General features: G+C 39.2%; 2 protein-coding genes and 1 long non-coding RNA gene across 4 annotated transcripts in view; 1 reads left to right on the top strand and 2 right to left on the bottom strand.

Moving 5' to 3' along the window:
- LOC145444097 (sodium/potassium-transporting ATPase subunit beta-1-interacting protein 3-like) overlaps positions 1 to 24,862 on the top strand; it is a 372,797-nt gene that overhangs the window by 54,855 nt on the left and 293,080 nt on the right. The gene's annotated exons all lie outside the window — the stretch shown is intronic.
- Positions 1 to 24,862, bottom strand: part of LOC145444077 (uncharacterized) — a 192,172-nt gene that overhangs the window by 13,068 nt on the left and 154,242 nt on the right. For both annotated transcript variants that reach the window (XM_080321988.1, XM_080321989.1), the window contains exons 13-25: positions 10,566 to 10,793; positions 10,286 to 10,498; positions 6,475 to 6,714; positions 3,558 to 3,752; positions 2,990 to 3,214; positions 2,708 to 2,932; positions 1,713 to 1,850; positions 1,536 to 1,649; positions 1,327 to 1,480; positions 974 to 1,210; positions 542 to 614; positions 289 to 483; positions 19 to 229 (exon numbers count right to left, since the gene is read on the bottom strand). In XM_080321988.1, the coding sequence (XP_080178114.1) occupies positions 19 to 229; positions 289 to 483; positions 542 to 614; positions 974 to 1,210; positions 1,327 to 1,480; positions 1,536 to 1,649; positions 1,713 to 1,850; positions 2,708 to 2,932; positions 2,990 to 3,214; positions 3,558 to 3,752; positions 6,475 to 6,714; positions 10,286 to 10,498; positions 10,566 to 10,793 (2,448 nt within the window). The remainder of the gene's footprint in view (positions 1 to 18; positions 230 to 288; positions 484 to 541; positions 615 to 973; positions 1,211 to 1,326; positions 1,481 to 1,535; positions 1,650 to 1,712; positions 1,851 to 2,707; positions 2,933 to 2,989; positions 3,215 to 3,557; positions 3,753 to 6,474; positions 6,715 to 10,285; positions 10,499 to 10,565; positions 10,794 to 24,862) is intronic.
- LOC145444104 (uncharacterized) lies at positions 18,412 to 20,409 on the bottom strand. The gene is made up of 2 exons (XR_013916610.1): positions 19,751 to 20,409; positions 18,412 to 19,474 (listed from the first exon to the last, which is right to left on the bottom strand). It is a non-coding gene; the product is annotated as an uncharacterized LOC145444104 (long non-coding RNA).

Raw genomic sequence — 24,862 nt, 5'->3', positions numbered from 1 at the left:
CTGTTACGAATCACTTACCACTAGTTTCGCTAGTACAGCCAATAACTGTAGTACTCCAATTCACAGGAACATGTGGACAAATAGGAAGGGCCACCGAACCCACAGATATGTTGTACACAGAATTTGGTTTTGTTGTGAAATTGTAGGTGTCATTAGAAAGATGAATATTAAAAATGCTTTCATTTCCATTCATCATTTTCGACGATCGTGCAAATTCAACGATTTTCACCTGAAGGAGAACGGATGTACGAGAAACAATAAACCTTTCAGCCCAGATAGTGAATGTACCTTATATCCACTGGCTTTCTCATTCTTTTTCAATTTCCAGTTTACGACACAGTGTTGGCCAGGCAGAATACCAATGGCTTTCTTTGGTGCCCAAACGACGGGAGAGTCGGGAGGGCTTTTGGCTGTTCTGAAATCGATCTTCTCGTAATCTTTTTGTATGTTAAGACCGTCACACCCACGAACATGCGGAATAACCTAAAATGTGATGCCAAAATACAAATGTGGTTTCGCTTCCTGCGAGCAGAGTCCAAACCTGTACACGAGTTTTGCGACCAGGATTCAGTTCAGAGATTCGAAACCATTCCCCTGCGCGTGCGCTTCCGATCCTAAACATGAGATCAGAAGCTGTAAATCGCATTTATCAAAGAACATAAGATCAAGTTTTATTGAATTGCATTACATTCTAAACAGTCCATATTTAGCGTGAATTTTCTATAAGTATATACATCTTGCCTTTTAACACAAATACATGATTCATAGACATTAATTTTATATTAGGTGCTACATGGCGTAGGTGGCTGGTATAGGTATATGACAAGACAGTCGATAGAATAAGTTACATTGCAGACAGACATCCACATTACTGCAATTAATTTTGATACCAATTCATAAACTTACGTGTCGTTGTATTCTATGAAGGTAGTTACTACTTCAACACTAATGCCGATCATAGCAACACACTTACAGTTTCCCCTTTATATACACAGAATAAGGCCTCCAATCCAGAGCGTCATCAACAAATCCTGGCCAAGAAACATTCAAAACATGTCCATTGCATTCATCATTGGTGATGTTTGTAAGACTTTCTAGACCAGGTATGCGTTTACATTCTGACACCGTTACTGGCCTTTCATGTAATGATGCTTCTACGCTCAGGTATGTCTCGTATTTCATCACAGGCTTCTCCAAGTTGTAATTAAACCTGGAAATTAATGATGCAACAGCTTCCAAGAGGGATTCATAAAAAGTTTTCAGCATGCCCGTCGGGAGTTTTACAGAATGCTGACACCACTCTAAACAAATTGCATTGTATCACACTTTTTCTTATCTTCAGGGCCCAAGGTCACATTCCTCTCTTCCTTGCCGTTAACCAGAACATAGAAAACTCCTGTATAGTTGTCAGCATTGTTTTTCAGTTCTATCTCGTATTGTCCCACTATTGAAGTCTTGGCAATCCCGATAGTTAAAGGCCCTGCAATTACTAGGCCATTATAGCGGGGAAAAATATTGCATGCAATTGATCTCACCTTTGTTGCAATACCTTCCATAGTACATATCTTGACATTTACAAAGAAAAGAGCAGCCAACAGCAGTACAGTGACCATTACCGGAACAGTTTTTAGAATCATCACATGGATTCCCTTCATGTTTTAACATCATAGGTAAATTGAAAATTCAGATTTCTCAAATATTGCGAAACTTACTTCCCTGCGGTGGTTTTTCACATATAAACATATGTTTTGAGTCACATGCCGATTGAATCAAATTCTTTCTATGATCCAAGCTCACACATGTTCCTCTGTTTTGAAACGAACCTAGTAGCATTGAAAAGCTTTGGTTCGCTGCGAGAAAGATTTTGGTTGGTATTGAAACCGCACAGCATATCACGGCAGTATGTAGAATATAGGAGATTGAGTTCTGCTGCAAAGCAGGGGCGTTACACAGATTTAAAAAATCGGCCTCATTCATCAGACTGGCATTCAAAGTTACAAGCTGAATGCACTAATTGCAGTAAACGCAATTACTCATGTATATTTGATAATACTGAATGAGTTGGGTACATATTGAACTACAAATATCAAAGTTGCAAATTCCAGTAAAACATGACATTTCAGTCATAAATGGTCAGCTACAGAGTCTAATCGACACAAACTTGTTTAAATTGCTATTATAATGGTCATTCATCACTTGGTATGCATGCAAGCACAGTATGTGAGCGCCAAGCAGATGTTCAAGTAGCCAGCGTCGATGGTCAAAATGAAATAGGTAATTTTCCCAAGAATGACGGCACTTGGATAATCCTGACGCTGGAGTATTACCGACAGCTAAATACTCAACTTCTAAACTAGGGTTACCATGTTTTGGAAATCTGAAAAGAGGACACTTTTAAAAATTTCCACTTAACAGTAAAATCCGGAAAACTTGGTAAATTTATTGTGAGTTTGTAGTTGGTTGACTAAAAAAGGTGGAATTACTTGTTCAAAAGATCCGAAAGATACTTGAGTACTGATTTCCTATATCTCAGCTGTATTTTGACATACAATTAACCAAAAATTCTCAAAAAATAGGACATCTGGGCATCATCTGAGGCCACTTCCAAAAATGACAAAATAGAGGACAAATCCTCTTAAAAGAGGAGGTATGGCAACCCTAACTAAACACACACAATCTATCAGTAGCCTATCACTACTGCATATACCTTTAATTCGTATGCCATCATTCCAATACCCCTTCTTCTTGACGTAAGCTCCCACTAGACGTGGTTCCAGTAATCGTGAAGATGCGATCCAATCACTTTTTTTTAGAATGGCTAGAGCTGCATTTTCCCCTAATACATCTTTGCAATGTTTCTTGGCATTGGTTTCTGATCTTCTTTCGTTTCCAGAAAACCAAAATTGACAGTTCTTTCTTGTTTCAATGATTGCTGGAAAAAAACGATAGTGAATCATCCAATGCTTCAAAGGACATTAACTAGACTTACGCTCACAGAGTCCAACATCACCAGGAGTCGATTCCCATTTCTCACTAAGGGTACCACAGGTTAAGGTTGCTCTGTCTTTACCAACCGCAAACTGATATCCCCGCGCACAAGAAACTGTACAAACTGTTCTATATATACAATCTCGCGAAAGCGTAGGCATCTTTTGCTGGTATTGATCCATTGGAGTACCAAAGCTTCTCTCTGTTATAATTTCACATCTGACTTCTGAAAAATGTATACCATCATAGTAGTATCAGTTTAACTTCTGACCTGACTCATGCCAAAAACGTGAATAATGGTAATTACAAAATTTTCAACATATCTGTAATTCTGTATCAATGATTCAAGTGCAGCAACTTGGTAAGGAATCGCACATTGAATAACCTTCAACTTATTTTCCAATGCAGAATTGATAATAACAGTAACATATCAATTCATTTTTATTATTAAAATTCATGCAATCACTGTAAAGAATTCACGGTAAAAACAACAACACTACAGCGACTTACAAAATAATAGTCCGATTTTCAATTATAGTGTCGAAATCAGTCAGAACAATGGCACTTACGGTGACAGCTTGGAGCTGACCAAAATGCAGTCTTCTGTAATTCATTCAAAGTACAGATGATATTTTGCTCAGTCTTGTTGTTACCAAACTTAAAGCCGTTCAAGCATTGTATTTGACATTGTGAATTGACTGATCTTTCCCCACAAATTGCACGTGCGTAGTTTCCCTTTAGTTCCGTCCGAGGACACGAAATTTCTAGAAATAAATTGATTTCGTGTAATACAATAAACACACTGCCATGCTCACACTGTACAACTTGACTTGACTCGACGTTTCAGAAATGTGGATTGACTCGTAACTCGCAGCAAAATTTACCAGTTAATTTCAAGTCATCAAGTCATGGTGTCGATAAAAATGGCCGATCTTGCGACCGACGAGATAGCGTAATGGTAAAGCTTCCGGCTTCTTGATCGGTAGCTCGTGGGTTCGATCCCCGGCCTGGTCAGACCAAAGACCTGATTGGTAACACTGGTATCCATGACTTCCCCGCTTGGCGCTCATGCATTACTGGGATAGCATGGAGGGGTGGTGCAAGACTTAGAAAGCCGTAAAAGGCTATATCTGCACCTTCCTTGTCCTGCGGCATATGCACATCATGCACTCACGATATGCATACGCAGGACCGTAACTGCCGCACCCCAAAACCCCCAATTGGGGGGGGCGAGCTTGAAGGGGGCCGAAAATTATTTCGTGAATTAGCATAAATTATAGAGTATTTTTTGAAAATTTATGCAACTTTAAAAAAAAAATTTTCGCGCGGTGCGCAATTTCAAGGTGCCAAATATCATGACTTTTTGGTACTCTTCCACCAAGAAATGAACACGAAAGATTTTTAGAAATGGACATATTGGTGTTGGCCAATACCGCGACACGACGCACCAAGACACATAACGATTTAGGACATATTACATGCGACTCCAAGAAGTGTGCCAGAACGATCGGCAGCGTCAAAACCTTGGCCGAAAAGGACTGCCCTTACGCTGACCGAAAACTTCGTTATATATACAAAATACATATAGCTTTAATTGTCCATAGCCTAGGCGTCTAAATGACTGGCGCCGAATGTTCCTGTCTTGGCAATCTGAACCTCAGAAGACGAATTCCGTCCCGCGGGGAAAAATTATACACCAGTGAAGAAAAACCAATTTGAAAACGTGTGCGTCTTTTAGTTTAGTACGTTTGCCCGATTCTATATTTTTTGATATAGCACACAGGAGGTCACGAAGTAACATCATGTAACGAAGTCATACCAACGGGTCCGCCCGCCGAAGATGTTTAATTATTATTTACGGGCCCTACAGTTACCAAGACACCTCACTCAGGTCTACCGGTAAATCTGATAAAGTGAGCAGAGAGGACAAGAGATTGATAGCAATATATATGCGATTCCCGATCTTATTGACCGATTTTATCATTAATTATCGAGAATTTTAGCGCTTGCTCACTAAACAGTGCGGCTGATTTCATGGCAAAAGCGATCAACAAGATGAATGGGGGGGGGGTCGGTCCGTTACCGGCGTCAGTTTATCACCTTATGGGAGCCCAAGACCCAAGGTTTTTTGGGACCTGACGAAGTGCTGTTTCGTTCCTGCCAACGGGTATTCGCCCGAAGATGTGTAATTATTATTGAGGGGTCATACCTTTTTTAAATACATCTCACTCAGCTCTACCGGTAAATCTGAATACGTCAGTAGAGAGGGGATAAAAATTGATAGCAATATATATGCAATCCCCGATGATAATGACCGATACAATCATGAAATTTTTCGCGCGTCTAGGCAAGAATGGGAGGCCCAATCAAGGGAACCCAATATTGATGACAAGTAGCACCAAAGAGCGGGCAGACAGGGGATGTCTGGGGGGCGACGCCCCCCTGAAGTCAGGTTTATCACCCTATGGGGGCCCAAGACCAACGTTTTTTGGGGGGCCTGACGAAGTGCTGTTACGGCCCTGTGCATATGCGCAGATTGCGTGTATGTATATCACGAGTCGGTGTATATGCCACAAAAATATCAAGGACAAAAATAAACTACGTCCTTTCCTTTCCTTGCATATATTCGGATTGTGCGCGAAACACTCGTATGACCTGTTGGAGCAGTGGTTTTCAAACTGGGGGACGTGAAAGCATCCGAAGAGGGGTGCGAAGCAGCGGTGAACTGAAAATATTTTTTGCGCTTGGCGCGATTTGCCTCCAGTTTGCGGTTATTGGTCTGTATATAGTCCGAATTTCATATATGAGAATTCTCTCATCAACAGTCATAACATTCCATGCCATCAAACTATTCGTAGGGATTGCTAGCATTCTGGTTGCATTTTGTAATATGGCGATAAGGGGGGTGGGGGCGCAAAATTTTTCGCTATCATAAAGGGGGGCGTGTCTAAAAAAGTTGGAGAATCACTGTGTTAGAGTGAGCAATCACTCAATGACTCTGCGTTTTACAATACGTCTCTCGGTTGGAGCGAAAAATGGAAAATTTTGAACTTCAAAACGGACACTTGATATGTGGTGCAAAATATATAAAGATAATATCTGTTATAATTTTGGGCTCGTGCACCCTCCAGTGGTCGTGCAATTTCACCAAACGACCCAAAATTGGCTAATTTCGCTATCTATTGATAACCACTTACACTAGAAAGCTGGTTTTGGGCTTAAAAGATGCAGAAGCAACAAGTTTCTATCTCACTGCCACAGACTTCGTGAGACTCCTGCAATCAACCCAAAGATATTGCATGAACTTATAAATGATTCAATGTTTGCCTTACACCCATGTTACATTTAGAAACTCAAACACTGTATACTGCACAGCATGGGATAAACATATTATTATGTTATTATAATAATTCAAATTTTTTGAACAACACCATATAACTTCTTTTTATTCAATATCACAATGAATGAGCTTCATATATATATTACCTACACATTGCGGAATTGGTTGTAGATTTGATGGGTAACGAGGATGGGAAGTTTTCCATTCTGCCTGGAGTTTACTTGATGAAAGCGAACATGTAGCTTTGACTTGATCTTGACTTGACCAATAAGAAGCAAATTTATAAAATTGTCGACAGGAAATGTGACACTTTCCCTTTATCGAACGATCGCAGGAAGTCACCACAACATTCTTCATTCTTGAATCAATACGCTCGCAAGTTATATCTGAAAATAATCGGCTTATTGAAAATTCAGCAGTGTGTGAGATGCAAGTTTCAGCATGTTCAGTACATCGGGAACTGCACCATGAATTGGCACTGCAAAACACACATGGTTTACGGCAGAGGTCACCAACACGCGGCCCACATGCGGCCCGCGAGGTCATATTTTGCGGCCCGCGACGTGATTTGAGATTTCAGAAGAAAGCTGAGAAAACCATTTTGAAATGCGGTTTGAAGTATTGTTGTTGTTTCGAAATAAGCTATTCTCCTGTGCCCAACATCACTATTCGTCATACCTAAAACGGCTTTGGAGATGGCAACAGCATTCCATCGAGGAAGAATAATCTGCTGAAATGAATGGGCTGGGCATATTGCCTTGACGTGCAATGGCCAAAACACTGCCAAGATCGAGACGCCTATAAAACGGCATACGGCAGTGGTTCACTGGGGGGCGCGCCCCTTATGTGGGGGTGTGAAAGCATCTGAAGAGGGCGCGGAGCAGCGGTCAACTGAAAAATCTTTCGCGCCCTGCGCGATTTACATCAAATTTAAATTTTTTGTATGGTCCGTGTATTTTGTGTATATCAACGGTCATAACATATAACGGTCATAGACGTCATAACATTCAATGCCATCCAACTATCCGTTGGGATTGCTAGCATTCTGGTTGCATTTTGTGATATGACGATAAGGGGGGAGCGAAAGTTTTCAGTATCATTAAGAGGGCCGTGTCTAAAATTGTTTGAGAACCACTGGCTTAAGGCTTCCCCGCAAGATCAAGCTTTACGTGGAGATGGTCTTTCAGCAAGTAACGTATCTCGATAGCCCCAATATCAAGTCCTTATTCGCTGAAAAGCGTTTCCAGTATCGTGCACAGCTCAGACTTCAAAATAAAATGAAATTAATGATAATGATTTTTTGTTGTATTTGTATTCCTTTGATAAAATATAACTCTTGTGGTCACTACGCCCATTGCCTAAATTAAGTAGCACGGCGTTGTACTGGCGTAGAGTTTCAAAACGTTGGTTGCCTAGTTCAGACCGATATTGAATTCATGCGGCCCGCGGCAGCTGCGAAATTTGAAAAGTGGCCCGCGACCCGTTTTGAGTTGGCGACCCCTGGTCTACGGAATGAAAATATTAGCCGATACAAAGGGAAAAATGTCAGTGATATAGTGACAATAAACATGATAAAATGCAATAAATAACTCACAATATAAGGAACCTAGTCAACGTGTTTTAAACCATACAGTAAGTCACCTACCTGTTTGTGAGTATTAGATGTGAGAATGCTTATTATACCTCAGTGTGGACCATGGTTCACTATCAATAATATGCCTTATATAGTTTTTGGCAATTCATCCACATAAACACTTGAGTAATAGCAACAACATTTTTCAGCATAAACAGACAATAGTTATTGAAATCAAACACGCCTTGGCATCAACCACCAACCTGTCCTCATAGTAAGCAAGATGGTAGATTAAAGGGCACTTCTTCGTTATTCCCCACACATCGAAAAAATGATCCCCATGACACCAATAAATGTTTTCCATGAACATGTGAAAATTTACAAACGTCAAAATAAATTGTTTTTCGCGTTGGGGTGGGGTAGACGGATATTAGAGATGGCGGAGTAGGATATTAGGGTGAGTTAGGATATCCCAAGATTAGGGTTGGGGATATTAGGGTCGGGATATATCAGGGATGGGGGAGGGGGATAATAGGGTGGTTAGGGTCAAGGTTGGGGTTAGGATATCCCAAGATTAGGGTCGGGAGATATTAGGGATGGGGGAGGGGGATATTAGGGTGGGTTAGGATATCCTAAGATTAGGGTTGGGAGAGGGGTATTAGGGTCAAGGATTGGATTGGGATATCCTAAGATTAGGGTTGGGGGTGAGGAATACAATACTCCCAACCCTAATCTTGGGATACCCTGACCCCAAATTTAACCCTAATCTTGGGATATCCTACCCCAACCTTGACCCTAATATCCCTTTTCCCCGACCCTAATATTGCCTTCCCTTAACCCCAATCTTACGATACGCCCAACCCTAAACTTGGGATATCCAACCCCATCCTTGACCCTAACCTACCCTAGTACCCCCGTCCCGCAACCCTAATCTTAGGATATCCTAACCCCAACCTTGACCCTAACCCACCCTAATAACCCATTATCCAACCCTAATCTTAGGATATCCTAACCCAGGGGTGGCCAACCTTTTCAGCGAAAGAGCCACATTCAATTGACGGACTATTGCACGGGCCACTAGCCGCGATAAGCGCGAAAATTTTTCGAACTTCTTAGGTCAATAATATTGTCACTTCACTATATCGCCGTCCTGCTGTATATCGCTGGGCTCAGTTTGCCACTATATTACCGTCCTGCTGTATATCGCTGGGCTCAGTTTGCCACTATATTACCGTCCTGCTGTATATCGCTGGGCTCAGTTTGCAAGGACTGGACTATTCTGCGCCTGGACAAAGGACATATCGATATCGAAAGCTTCGACCAACACGCGTCAATCATATTGTGCCTAGGTTTCATAGTCGACGGCCTTTCTGCGAGCGCAAACGAAGGTCGCATATGTTGAACGACACTTTCTCTCGTAATGGCGAATATAGTTAGACTCAATCTGATACATTAGGCGTTCTTTCATTTTCACAAAGGGGTAACAATATTAAAAGCAAAAAATCGAGTGAAAACATGTTGCGCGAAGCGTGTAGAAAACTTTTACTTTTGATAAATCTACAGCAAATTATTTTGCTTTATTGTAGTGCACGAAGATCTACCAAAACGTGACTGCCTCATGGATCTGCAGATGCATCGAAACTGATATTTTAGTCTTCACATCTCAAGTGTTGCGGCCAGATTAATCAAATTTTTGTTTTGCCTTGCAAGTTCACAATCTGTGCAATTCATTTTTGGTAATAAAACTAATTTTGGAAATTACCTCGCGGGCCACGGGTTGGCCGGCACTGTCCTAACCCCTAATCTTGACCCTAATACCCCCTCCCCAATCTTAATATCTCCCGCCCCGACCCTAATATTCCCTTCCCCCAACCCTAATATGCCCCTAGCCCTAATCCCAACCGGACAAACAATTTAATTTGATGTGTAGAAATTTTCACATGTTCGCGGGAAAATTGGTTTCATGGTGATCACTTCTGGACGTGTGGGGAATAACGAAGAAGTGCCGATTAAATATCTCTTTGAAAATGTTGACAAATGACAGCATCAGCAAAATTAGTTTGGTTACTCTTCAAGATTACCATTTCGATATGATTGTAATAAGACCCGGAATCGTCAATAATACTCTCTGATCAAACAAAAAATCAAACACACATCCATCGCCAGGGCCTACATTAACATTTGAAGTTCAGTACACACATTGAGGGACATGATATAGTCTCCCTAGAATTTTGTTTTATTTAATCATGGCTCATTATAGCTCATAAACTGCAAGCATGGTTTTCTGTGACACAGTTACGGTAACAGCTAAGTTCTCGCTATAGCATTATACTCACAATTAGGCCAAAACCTTGAAATCACCAGATTTGCATTTGCTATCTCACCTCCACAAACAGGGGCACGCTCCACGTCCCAAACCGCAGTACTTCTGTTGTTTGTGATAAAATTGCAAGAAGCAGTCCACCTAATTGAATTGTAAGCAATTCTGTATCCCTCCTTGCATGCGAGTCGGCATGAGCCGCCAACTTGCCCTTCAGAACATTGTAGTGTTTCATAGTTTTTTTCCACAGGAACGTGTTTGGAACGGCATTTCACTTCTATAAATATATAACCATAGAAGATGAGATACTTGTCCTCCATGCATAACAGCTCTATAGACGAGACCTTCACAAGAAGTTTCCATAGGATTCTTACTCCAAGATGCGGTATTTTGATCTGCATCCAACTGACAACTTACAGTCATACTCAATTCATCACGAAAAGCAGGGTCAGAAAATCTGTAATTTGTTCGACATCTGACGCGGCATTCTGATGCAATTGGTTGTGTACCAGTACAATGTCCAATAAAATATTGATGGCTACGGTTCAGCGCAAAGGGTTCACACTTGATGGCTGTTGAAAGGAAGATGATCCATGGCAGTTTTCTGACTTGTGATATTAAATACTTCTCGAACAACTTTTGAACCAAATTTTCAGTAGCGAGTACAATTTATTCTGTCTTCATTTTGTAAAATTGACCATATAAAGATTTGAAAATCCAGTAATATCCAGCATTGCATGACAGAAAATAATCAACAAATACGTTTGTCCCGGTGCTGTACAATATCAAGATATGAAGTCTGCTACATAGCCATACACAATGTTCCCTCAAATTTTTGACGAGTCTGCGCACACTCACCAATTCACTGAGCAGACTTCTGATTTTTTGTGCCCAGCTTATATTTTCTGTGCGCAGAGACCGTGTCAGCACTGCGCATTAGGGCTCTTCAAAAATGACTTTTTTTCTCAAATCGTACTGGCTACTTGATAAAATTGTTAGGTTACCTAATTTAACCCTACACACAAAATTTGTTTCAATTCCAGCCAGTAACCGCTTTGCTACAGGAGAAGAAAGTTTTTATTTATTATATAAAAGTAAATGATAAAAAATTTGAAAATATTCTGTTCACCCCATGAAAGTGTTAGGCTGTGTATAGAAACGATGCTCACCAAATTTGGTTCAATTCCAACCAGTGGAAGCAGGGTTATTGCCGTCGAAAAATTTGAATTTGAACAAAATAGTATTTACGGTGAGCACAACTATAATAAATAAACAAAGAATCGGACCCGTAAATACTATTTTATTCAAATCCAAATTTTTCGATGGCAATAACTCCGCTTCCACTGGATGGAATTGAACCAAATTTGGTGAGCACCGTTTCTATAGACAGCCCAACACTTTCATGGGGTGAACAGAAAATTTTCAAATTTTTTATCGTTTAATTTTATATAATAAATAGAAACTTTCTTCTCCTGTAGCAAAGCGGTTACTGGCTGGAATTGAACCAAATTTTGCGTGTAGGCTTAAATTAGGTAACCTAACAATTTTATCAAGTAGCCAGTATGATTTGAGAAAAAAAGTCATTTTTGAAGCGCCCTACTGCGCATTTTGCGCACATGCGCAGCTTAGAGGGAACATTGGTCATACAAGCATCTGCCACCGATTATTTCATCGCATTACCAAAAAATGATAATCTAACAGCCACAGAAAATGTAAAGGCATAAAATAGTAATGAATCATATTCCCGCACGCGGTCGTGTACCAATAATAATGCACCAGAACAGAAGACGAGCAGGCTCTTGTGACTTTTACATCTTTGCAAATTCTGCCAGGACTAGGGTTACCATATATTTGGAATCGGGAAAGGAGGACAGTTTTTTCAAATCACTGAATTTAATTCACTGAAATTGAAAATAGCTGATTTGAAAATATTTTCTGGAAATCTTGTTGTGTTGCCTAAAAAAAAAGTCAAGGATTGCATAGCAAGGTGAGTATTACATGTGAGAATGCTATTACAAATCAGGTTGGACTATGGTTAACCATCAATAACATGCCGAATATAGCTTTTGGCTATTCATCCACATAAACACTTCGAGTACCGGCAATAGTAACAGTATTTTCTACCATAGCATACAATTGTGTATTGGGATCAAACGCTCCTTGGCATCAACCACCTAGCTGTCCTCATAGTAAGCAAGATGATATGTTGAAGATCTAATTGAAAATGTTGACAAAAATTTCAATAACAGCGTCATTAAAATTCGTTCTATTACTCTTCAATTTTACCATTTTGATATGATTGCGATCGGAGTTGGATCAATTGTTATTTGCAATTGAGTTGCATGTAACCTGACAATCACAACACAAATTAATTAGTCCTATTTACATATGTGTGCTATCACTGCTATGTGTGCATCGTTAACTAGATAATTCGGCCATGCTAAACTGTTTCCCATACATCAGTAGCAACAGAAAAGTTAGTAAATCACAATATAGTTTAAATCTTAATACTTCAAAAATAGATGAACAGGTAATAAACAGTTCCGAAACCTGTGCTGAACCATTACTTACACCACTGTCCGATTTAAAAAAAAATCTCTGACCAGTACCAAGGCCTGCTGCAACAATTGCAAAAAGAAATACAAGTTTTCAACCAAGGCTTCATCAAACTTGATCATGCATTTGAAGAGATGTTATCCCAATCTCACACCCAATCCTAGCCAAATTTACTGTGGCTAGCACACCCTAATGTTCATCAAATGCAATCCAACAGTTTTTGAGCAAGTGCAAATGTAAATGCGAACCAAAATTTTGTAATTTGTAGATATCAGGAGCTTCTTTCCTTTTGCATTTATTTTAGTTTTACACACCTTATCGCAGATGCCTTACGAATTACATTCCATTCCATTTGCCTTACTCAGCTCTGTGTATTCGTTTGATTACATTTCAATGCGTGTCTTGTAGCCTATTTCTTTGTTAGTCGTTGAAACTTTTGGTTTTTAACAATCGCTTGAAAATTTTTTCTGTTTGTATTTTTCAGTACTCGTGATTAGGAATAGTTCGAAAAAGTTTGAGTTTTTTTTTCTAATTAAAGTGTATTCGACGTATCATGAATGAAACACAGATAGCTTGTGATTGTTTCTAATTACGTCGCTACAGTTGTCAAAGAGCTTCTAGGAGGTACAGAACTTCAGTATACAATAGAAGAGTATATTCATATTGAAATGAGCCCGAAGAGCACCTCTCTATCGAAGTTGAATTTATGGTTAATCAATTTCATGTTTAACAGTAATAGTAAATAGATATTTTTAGCATGGAGTAATTATAATTGTAATGTAATTGAAACATGCCAGGGAGTGATTGTAATTGAACTGAATTAATTTAATTGTCAAACTCTGGTTGGGATATGCTCGGAGATCGTCAATTAAAAAAAATCAAACACACATCAACCGCCAGAGCCTGCTTTAACATTTGAAGTTCAGTGCACACATTGAGGGACAATAAGCAGAATTTTATTTAATTTAATCATGGCTCAGTATAGTTCAAAATATGCAAGTATGGTTATCTTTGACACAGTTGCGGTTTAACCGACTAATTCTCGCTATAGCATTATACTCACAATTCAGCCAAAACCTTGTAATCACCAGATTTGCATATTTGCTATCTCACCTTCACAAACAGGGGCACTCTCAAAGTTCCACATTGCAGTACTTATGCTGTTTGCGATAAAATTGCAAGAAGCAGTCCACTCAATTGAATTGGAAGCAATTCTGTATCCCTCCTTGCATGTGAGTTGGCATGATCCGCTAACATGCCCTTCAGAACATTGTAGTGTTTTGTAGTTTTTTTCCACGGGAACGTATTTGAAATCGCATTTCACTTCTATTAATATATAACAATATAAGATGAGATACTTGTCCTTTATGTATAACAGCTCTATAGACGAGACCTTCACAAGAAGTTTCCCTTGGGTTCCTACTCCAAGATGCGATATTTCGATACGCATCCAACTGACAACTTACAGTGATACTCGATTGATCGCGAAAAGCAGCGTCAGAAAATCTGTAATTTGCCCGACATCCGATGAGACATTCTGATGCAACTGGTTGTGTTCCAGTACAAAATTCATTCAAATGTTGATAGCTTTCTCGCAGGGCAAAAGGTTGACACTTGATGGCTGTTAAAAAGGAATTCATGATCCATGGCAGTTTTCTGACTTGTGCTATCAAATACTTCGAACTACTTTTGAACAAAATTTTTCTAGCAGTGAGTACAATTTATTTTGTCGTCATTTTGTAAAATTGACCGGATAAGGCAGTGATTCACAAACTGGGTGCCGTCGCAGATTCTCAGGTGTGCCGCGAGTATTTCTGGGATTTTAGAAAAATACTGTAATAACATTGAGGATAAGGCTTGCAGACAAGCAGATGCGACTTCTTCGTGGGATATATAAGCAGATGTGTTCCTAAAACCAATTATGTCATAGCCGATGAATAGAGTAATGTCAACACAATAATTGGGCGGCGATGTCTGAATAAAATTCTTTGATTCGTTTCAAATCAAATCATGAATTAGAGATGATGCCGCAAATCTTGAGCACGTTGTCTGGAATTAAACTTATCACTGCAACAATACTTTTCAGGATTTGCTGCCAAAAATAAATAAATCCATTTGGAAGCTATAAATCGAACAAATATTTTGCAGAAGATGAAGGGTCCATTGATTTACTAGAAGACCTGTTTTTTGAAATGCTGTTGTCACGAAAAGTTTCGGATATCTCATCCATCCAAATCCTACTCTATGACGACTGCAATCAATTTTTTGTCATTTGCCTCGTAATGGGTATGTGAGGTATTTTTTCTAGTTTTGACTTAAATAAAAAGCCATAACTGGGAGACACTGCTTGGAAAACGATAAAATGCGGGCATGTTTGTCAACAATTATATATCATTTTAGTCGAATAAATGTTTGTTTAAACAAGTATAGCCTGTTGCATTAACACATGGATAGTTTTTTAATCAAGTTTCTTGTAAGTGCGCCTCCAGCGATATATGATATTTCCAGTGTGTAAAAAGCCCAAAAGTTTGGTAATCACTGCCAATATGCAGTAGCGCGTGACAAAAAATAAATATGTTTGCCACAGTCCTGTATAATACCAAAATCGAAGTCTGGTTCATAGTCATACACGCATCTGGCAAAGGGTAATGAATCATATTCCTGCACACGGTTGTGAATCAATGATCTACTAGATCAGTAGAATGGGAGGACTTTTGTGACTCTGACATCTTTGCAAATTCTGCCAGGACACACTTTCTTCAGGAAGCAGTGGTTTGCCGGGATAGCTACACTCGAGTATGATATGAAAATGCTCTTTAACTGTTGAATATGCTTTCCTACGCGTATCCATGGAAGTGTGTCTGGTTTACATGTACCAGATAGATTTGCATGACTCCAACTTTATTATTGGTTGCTATGCCAGCTTGACGTTGCTATAGTCATTAATAATAAAGTGATTTCAAGACGGCAGTCTGATTGAAATGTATTCGTGTAGACTTGGATAATTGAATTTATGATAATTTTCCATGTGAAAAGAATTTTGAAATTGAGATACAGACACTTTAAATGGGTCATTAGGATAATCTTTATTTTTGATATATTCGATACAAGACTCATTATTTTCATTTCATTATTCTCTTAGCCTCGCAGGATGGTGCTGAACCCAAGCTTCAAGAGGCAGGTATCCCATCATCATGATTTTTGCAAGTTGCTGTCCACACTTTTATTTCAGTATCGGACTGCAATTTATAACCTATTTTGCATGTGATTGAACAGCTTGATCCAATCTTTGAATCAACAGGACAGGAGATAATATTGTAATGATCCTGGTCTCGCAACGTTTCGGTTGGGCATTTGATCTATAAAAATATATCTTTCTAAAACAATTTTTCCTTATGACATCACCCAGATCAAGCTTATTTGTTGAGGCTGATTAACCGTTTGGCGCCGGCGTGGGTATTTTTACCCATTGCCGTTAGAGGGAAGAGTACTGTATCAGAACCACTATATATCCCGTTCTAATCGTGCTTGGTCGTTGCTGTTTATTTCTACGGATATATATTGTTTGTGCAAGTTCATTGATACCATAATATTTGATATATATTATATCTAAGACGTCGAAATCGGATATCAAATACCGTAGATAAATATGTTGCAAAATACACTCTTTCGGCAACGCGCGCGTCATTGACCACTCTCACATAACGTACTGTATGTTTTGTTCTAGCCGTCTTAGAGCATAGTTGTTTCTTTCTGTGAAAAGCTAGTGTCCATACAAGTTCACACATATCTTCGTATCTGATATTAGTTACATATAAGGTGTTCAAAATCTATGTGATAGGCGCGTGACAAAGATATCCGCCGACCGCATCATTTCGCGGAAACGTGCGTTCCCGATACCCGTCATATACCCTGTCGTATATTTGGTTTTATTCGTCATAGCCAGTTGTTGTAGTTTGTTTCTATGAATAGTGCTTGTCAGCTTCTGATTTTCTTGCTAAAACAACGATACTAGTTATGTCTGCATCGCTCAAGGTTGCATTTGAAAACCGGGAAGAGAATTCTCGCAGCCTACCGTACCAGCTTCAAGCAGATGGATGAATACTGGTCACATAACGGGATATGTATCGAGTTCTAATAGTGATATACCTTCATAGATTGTGTCTGTGAATAGTTGTTGCCTATACGATTCTAAATAATGTCTTATAGTCAAGTATAATTCGGGCTAAATACAATATTACTCAGCGCATATACCTACGCAAAAGTGTTCATCTGGATATACAAAGAGCTGTCGTGTAACGATATATATCTTTCGTTGTAGTAATGAAAGGCATTTACGGATTGTCTCTTTCAATAGAACTAGCCAATCTCCACCTTCAAGGCTAAAATAAACAACATTAGTTATGCCTATGTCACCCCAAGGCCGCTTCTAAAAATCGTGAAGAGAATTCCTGCAGACTACCACACTAGTGTCAAACGCAGGGACGAATATCCGTAACATAATGTGTTATATCCTGAATTTTATCGGTAGTAGACATTCTTAGATTGTTTCTGTGGAGAGTACATGCCCATAACATTATATCTATACATCAGACTAACAGCTAATAGTGATGTATATATCGCAGCAAGACCAATTCTACACGCTGTGTATTCCCCGCAAACGTGTGTATCATGTTTGTATGAAGTGCTACCAACTAACGTCATAAACCTTACGTTGTAGTAAGATATGCGTTTGTGGTTTGTCCTTATGGTTAGGTCTTGACAATATCCGTTTATCAATACTAAAGTGACCCATTTACGTGCTCTATAAGCTTTGTAAATGCCCTGGAAGGCTACGCTACCTAATAAATACACGCGCGTCACTCGCTCACTCGCCGATGACTCATTCACTCTGCGGTCTGGCGCGTGTTTATTGTGCAAACCCTCAGAACTGTATCTATTGGATAATGGCGATATTAGGGCGTATTAGATCGACTGAGCCATCTCCAAGATCATGATTTCCTCGCCGATATGATTCACAAGAAGCCTATGTCACCAGATATCCATGTTAAGGTTTATAAGCAGTGCAGTAAATGTAATACGTTTCTCATCAACGAATTCTCGGCTTGCTCTCGATATAAGTGGCCAGACACAGTGCTCGAAATGATTTGAGTGGCGCAATCGGATCCGCGTTGAAGTTCTGAATCCAACGACACCTTGTTTAAGGTGTTCGAATCCCATTAAGGTACAGTTTTTCGATTTTGAAAATTGAAGTAAAATTTTTCGAAAATTGCAGCCGGCGCCAATCGGTTAAAAGATTCCTTTAAATTTCCCCGGATACCTGGGGAAATATTTACGGTAGTTGCCTAAAATAATGTGGGACACCAGATTTAGTTCAATTCTAACCAGTAGTAGAGAAGTTATTACAATTTGAAATTTCAACCATTCCAGTTGCAAATTTCAGCATCTCGTCATGACCTAACATTGTGATCCAGCAATGAAAAAGTATCACCCTCGTTCTCCCGAACAACACTAAATATGCAATATGCATATACTGACTTTGGAGATAATCATTTTGGCAGTACTTATTGAATAACTTACAAAAAATTCACACACCGAAATAATTGTTATATGAGTGGTTTAAAATTGAATTTCATTAAGTTTCGCCATCATATATTCTAATTCTTAATGAGATAGTCGCCTTTGCAATGACTAGAAGGCCTATGTATCAGTATTGGGACGACTCACGTCTGTCCAATTTTTCAGATTACTTGATTTGCAAAAATGACTTGTTCGGCGTTTCAAAAATATGGATTGACTCTGGACTCGGACCAAAATTTTCGAGTCAATTTCAACTCATCAAGAAATCGGTGTCGACTATGTCGCTGTACCTGTACGTGTACAGTGTACGTACATGTTCTCGACACTCTGATATTGCCTTCAATTTATTAAATGTCTCGTACTTGATTGCTGATATGACATTTTATTTACAGGTTCAAAGAAACCACGCTTATTGAAGAATCGATCATGTGCATAACTGCACAATGCACATGATTATAATCTCTTGGGAGACTCCTGTTTCAGTACTATCCTAGGTAGATGTGACATGAGTGTCTGAGTAGTATAATTTATGTTTTGACAGCTTTTGGTCTTGACATTGTAGCGCACCATCTTGTAAACCCGAAAATTTATCATGATATTCAAGACTTTGACAACCCTAGCCATATGCACAAAGGCTTGATTTCATGAAAGCACAAAATTTTTATTATGGAAATGAATTGATAATTTCTCCTATATTATAGTATTTCAACTATAAACAGTCACTCAATACTTCTATTGGTTAAAAAAGATAAAATGACACATGGTATGGTAAAATCAGGACCATTCCACAGGCTGCTGGCAGCCTACCTCACAGCTGTATTAAATTTCACAGCAGGCAGTGTGTTACCTCCAAAACCCCCTGACCAGAATCGCAATCTGCAGAGTAGACCTACGACCAATAGAGTAGAGTAAAAAAAAACTGATAGTAAGTGTCCTTCCAGTAATTAACACCTGTACCGGTACATTACACAAAACACTCTTTGTTATCAGATTAGATTAAATATCAGTTCCATGCAATACCCAATTCAATAATATATTCAAATCGTAGCAGCGGTACTTCAACTGTCGTACCCAGAACCGTCGGTGCCAGGGCATATGACTAAAAGCATGGAGTGAACTAAAATCATGTCACAAGTCTTGCTTGAGTTCAAATTTTCACAACTACATTTTATTCCATATCCCAAGACATAATTATTGGGGGATTTTCTTTCAGTGATACTGTGCGATAATGAGATACCGATGAAGATATAAATATAAACATATTGACTGGTCTCACTAGACGAGTGGCTCCGGTATGGACTGAGAGATACTGAAGAGACCGTGTTGGTGTCAAGTTCGTCCTCCCAACTATAACTAGTTTGTGATGCGGTTATTTTTCCATCTACAAACTTACTGATAACTAAGGATTTGCAGGAAAATTAACTGTAATGAGTATCTTGCAGCAAAGCGACCGACACTGGTATTTTGTTTCATTAGTTAATCAGATATAGTCGAATCCTTCTTACTCAGCAAGCGGTAAAGTAAAGCTTGGCCGTGGTGGTACACATTTGATATAAGGTTGAGAGCCAATGCGTTAGTGAAACAGTCACAATAACCTAACATTTGACAGCCCCTTGATTCCAGCAATGAAGCACATGAAATACTGAGTTTGGAAATGACAAGTTTTTAGGCTACTTATCGACCTCTTACCGGCTATCGCAGAAAAAGAATTTCGACTGGAGATTGGAGGCTGGTTATCAATGACACCTGCTGACATTACAATTGACAACACTTGTCACTATAAATAACTTATGGTCAGAGTAGGAAAGCACAATCAATTGTATTTATTGAAAGTCAGAGGATAACAACAAGATCAACATCGAAAAAAACTGCGACATCGGGCATACTAGGCCGAGGTGGGTGTTCTATTAAAAAGATCGCAACTGCATGCGTGTCGTTCGACATCCTCCTATCTGTTCATTACATTGGATTGTGTCTTATCGCATTGCACATTGTGTGTGACTTGTTCAGATGAAAAATATAACCCAACAATTATCTATCTATCTATCTTATCTATCTATCTATCTTATCTATCTATCTATCTTATCTATCTCTACTATCATTCAAAAAATAAAATTTGACTGTCTGCCCCATGAAATTGTCAAGTAGTCTGATAAAACAATACACAGCAAATTTGGCGCAATTCAAACTGGTAGCAGCAAAGTTACTGGAGTTGAAAATCACGGATTTGAAAAAAATGGTATGTACTGTGTGTAATCAGTTGATTATGATGATCACAACTTGCGTATAATTCCAAAATCTCTGGAAAATGAAAATAACAAGATTTAGTAGGAAATCAAATTAGGAAACATTTGTCATCACATTGGCTTGTGGAAAAGCCTTGAAAATTGGATCGTCACCCTGAAATCAAAGCAATACTCAACTGGGAGTGATCAAAGATTCACACATCCACATAAAGGCATTTTCAATGTCAGTATGCTATGTTTCTAATGGTAGTCGGATAAATAAACACTATAGGTCGGTTTCAACATAGCTGCCGTTACTGTTGCAATCAATGTCAAAGTATTTGAACTGTATGGTTGGGTAAGAACACATTTGCGTGGTAAATATGCCTTGACCTAAATAAAGAAAATTTCTCACCCTCGCAAGTTGGAGCATCATCAAAGTTCCAGCTGGCAGTCGTACCACTATTTGATAAGACACATCTCGCGTGCCCCTTTGTTGGAGAATTGGTTCTGTATCCATCCTTGCATGTCAGAGGGCAGTTGGTACCAACAGATCTTTCAGAACATTTATCATCGCGATAGTTTCTCCATGCAGCAGGACGCAGTTGAGCGCATTTCACCTCTGTCAAGATATTTATATAGGATGAAAACTGATAACTAGGGCAAGTTTTTGTTGCAGTTAAATCCATGGAAAGTTGCATTTATTTTTGACAAAAGTTGCAGTAAAAAGTTGCATTTATTTTTTCACAGAAGTTACACTAAAAGACCACATTTTGCTCGGTTGACTAAAAAAAGGTCAACTTCCCAGTTCCACCCCCGAAATACAGTTTTCCATCCTCATTCCCTTTAGATCAGCGCTTCTCAACCGGGGGTCCGCGAAGCAATTTCAGGGGGTCCGCGAGACCTCTAAATTTTTAGTATTGTTGATATTCTAATTTTTATTTTATTTTTTAATTTGAGAAAGCATGAGGCAGTTTCGTACCACAACTGCTAAAACCTCATGACTCATATCATCATAATAATCGTCTGACATGAACTATCGTAGTGCGGAAATTCATTTTCATTGCCCATTTTCCATTAACCTGCTGATACAAACATATTGCTGTTTGGAGACGTTTTGTAGGGGTTTGTGGAAAAAATAAAAATATGGAGATTGTAACGTCAATCAGGGTGACTTCGTAATGTCTGCAAAACCTTCTCGATTTGAAGTTGTCAGTCTCATCAAATTAGTGTACAGTCGTTTGAAATAAAAATTTCCGAAGTATATCCTTAATTTGTCCCAATGCAGGTATTGAAACCTCGCCACGAAATTCATTTTATCCTGTGATATACATAACCACTATTTGAACAGCTTTTTGGGGGTACAGAAATTCAATATACAATTGAATAGTATATTCATATTGAAATGAACCCGAATATTTTCGGCTGACATCCGTCATAAATCGGACAATGATATACCTGCTCTTAAAGCTCGGCTATCAGATTTGGCGCATTCTTATTGCGGATGCCCTATCGACAAGGCGGGTTTTTTGAAGAACAAGGAGTGTTTCGTTGCTATCAAAGCATTACGCTTCAACCCTGAAATTCATATCACCAGTTATATTGGTATGCAGCCTTGTCTTGTTAATGTTCAATTTTTCATGGTCGAAAATGTTTTCTCGTTAATATATATGTAAACCAGAACAGAAAAAGTAGTTCCATGAAAGTCTTTCTCAGGTGGGAAAACTTGGATCCATTCTTCGGCACATAAAATTTGTCTATACTTTTAGATTAGGATTTAACTTTGACGGTGGAAACTTTCTGCGGGCCGATCAAAATGTCGGCCCGCGGTCTGTAAGTTGCCCGTCCCTGCGCTAGATGCTGGACGTGGTATGTTCATAAAATAGATGTTTCTTCATTTTGGTGCCATAAATGTTGCGATCACACCGAAAGCATCGTCGGAAGCGTTATGCGTTAGCATCCATCTATCTTTCCGGAAATGGTTTTCGGCACTCCTCGTTCATATCAAAACGAAGACGCGGATTTTCAAGACACGACCACGTACTTCAAGAAATACAGCAGCAAAATTAGCTTTGAAATAATCGAAGTCTACCAATTTCTACATAAATAGTATGATGATATTTTCAAGAAAAGTCATTATTTTTCTGTTTATCACAAGCCTACAGTTCATATTTGCACAAGGCAGATATGAAGGTTGCACCATAATAGAGCTAAAATTGAATTAAAACTTGAGGGGGTCCGCGAGAGTCCGTGACGTTCAAAAGGGGTCCGCGAAGCCAAAAAGGTTGAGAACCACTGCTTCGGATTGACTAAAAAAAAGGTCAACTTTCCAGCTCAGCTCTCGAAAAACCCGTAAGAGCATTACTTCAGTGCTGATTTATGGTCTTTCAGTCGAATTTGACCGTGTTTTTCACCAAAATCAGAAATACTTTCATAAAAAATCGAAAAAGTTGCAAAATGTTGCGAAAAGTTGCATGAAAAAAAATGGACAAAAGTTGCAAAAAGTTGCATTATAAGATTCCTTCAAACAGCTTGAAACAGCATTACACATATCTTACGAGTATTTAGGAAGCTGCCGGAAGCTGTAATAAAAAGTTGCAAAAACTTGCCCTTACTGATAACCGCATATCTAGCCTGTTGCCCAGTGGTTTTCAAACTGTCGGTTATGTGCCTATTTGCTGGGGGTAGCAAAGATCCTGGCCGATTAGCTAGTTACCAATTTACTAAATAGACTGCGGCAAGTCTGAGTGACGGTGCTGACCTTTTTTGAAATTGCATTACCAAATAGGCCTTGATCGAGTTGGTCTGGGCGGAGGCGAGGAGCTTATTTGTCTAGTATTCAGCTATTCAAATAGGTTGTAAGAAAGTCCCGATGTAGTAATCAGGTCATCATTTTCAGAGGTGGGTTGTGAATCATTTTAAATCTGAAATAGTGTCACAACCATAAAAATGGTGAAAACCACTGCTATTGCCAAAAGACATCCCAAAAGGGAATCGTCATGTCTAAAATTGCAATATTTTATTAGTATACTATTAAATAGTATCAAAGATATTGAGCAATTGAGAAAAGTATGAAAATCAAATGTGGTATGGAAGAATGTGGCTATGGTGTGGAAAATTGTAAATATGGTATGGAACGAGCGAGGCGGGTAATCAGTCGTACCGTAATTTACGGACTCTGCCACCGTGATTCAAAAAAGTGTATCGTGATATATTTAGCAAACAGGAACAAACAAGATAAGAACCCTCAAAAATAAAAATTGGCATTGTTCCAAATGATTGTGAAACAACAAGGCATTGAATTTGAGTTTATATTGCTGGTTAGCAATGCGAATGAACAAAGTTTCTCACTTGCTAGAGCCGATTTCAAATTGGTAAATGCCAAGCTCTCATATCATTTTTGCAACAAAGTCTGCAGATTTTCTTTGTTTTTCTATCTGATCATAACCACCATGGTATATTGGAAAAACGGTACGAGTAGCCTATCTCAAAGGCTTACCGGCAACTTGCAAAGACAATCATGTCAGAAATACATTATACCTATATAGAAATAAAACAGAAAACAAAAATATCTACCACAAAATCGGAATAACTACACATACCAATGCACTCCGGTACCGACCATGACGCCGTTTTTGTGGATTCCTCCAGAGTACACGAAATTACTGGATTTACGGGCTGCCTGCCTCTAAATCAGGGCTGGCCGACCTTTTCGGCCAAAGGGCCATATTCGATTGACGAACTTTTGCGCAGGCCACTATCCGCGCGAAGCGCGACAATTTTTTGAAGTTTATAGGTCAGTAATATTGTCACTTGACTATATTGTGGGCCTGCTGTATATCGCTGGGCTAAGTTTGCGAGGACTGGGCTATTCGGCGCATGGACATATCGATATCGAAAGCTGCGACCAACAACGAGCGATTACGAGACAAAGTGTCGTTCAACATATGCAACCTTGCGTTTGCGCTCGCAGTAAGACCGTCGACTATGAATCCTAGGCACGAAATGATTGACGCATGTTGGTCGCAGCTTTCGATATCAATATGTCCATGAACCGAATAGCCCGGTCCTCGCAAACTTAGCCAAGCGATATACAGCAGGCCCGCAATATAGTCAAGTGACAATATTATTGACCTATGAACTTCAAAAAATTTTCGCGCTTCGAGCGGATAGTGGCCCGCGCAAAAGTTCGTCAATCGAATATGGCCCTTTGGCTGAAAAGGTTGGCCAGCCCTGCATTAGGTGTTCTTCCATTTTCACAAAAGGGCAACAATAAATAA

This window comes from Botryllus schlosseri, chromosome 8 (assembly GCF_051294905.1).
Source record: "Botryllus schlosseri isolate E-star chromosome 8, Bs_hap1, whole genome shotgun sequence".
Classification (NCBI taxonomy): Eukaryota; Metazoa; Chordata; class Ascidiacea; order Stolidobranchia; family Styelidae; genus Botryllus; species Botryllus schlosseri.
Note: the sequence above shows the minus strand (reverse complement) of the source record. Positions and strands in the feature narration are given on the sequence as shown.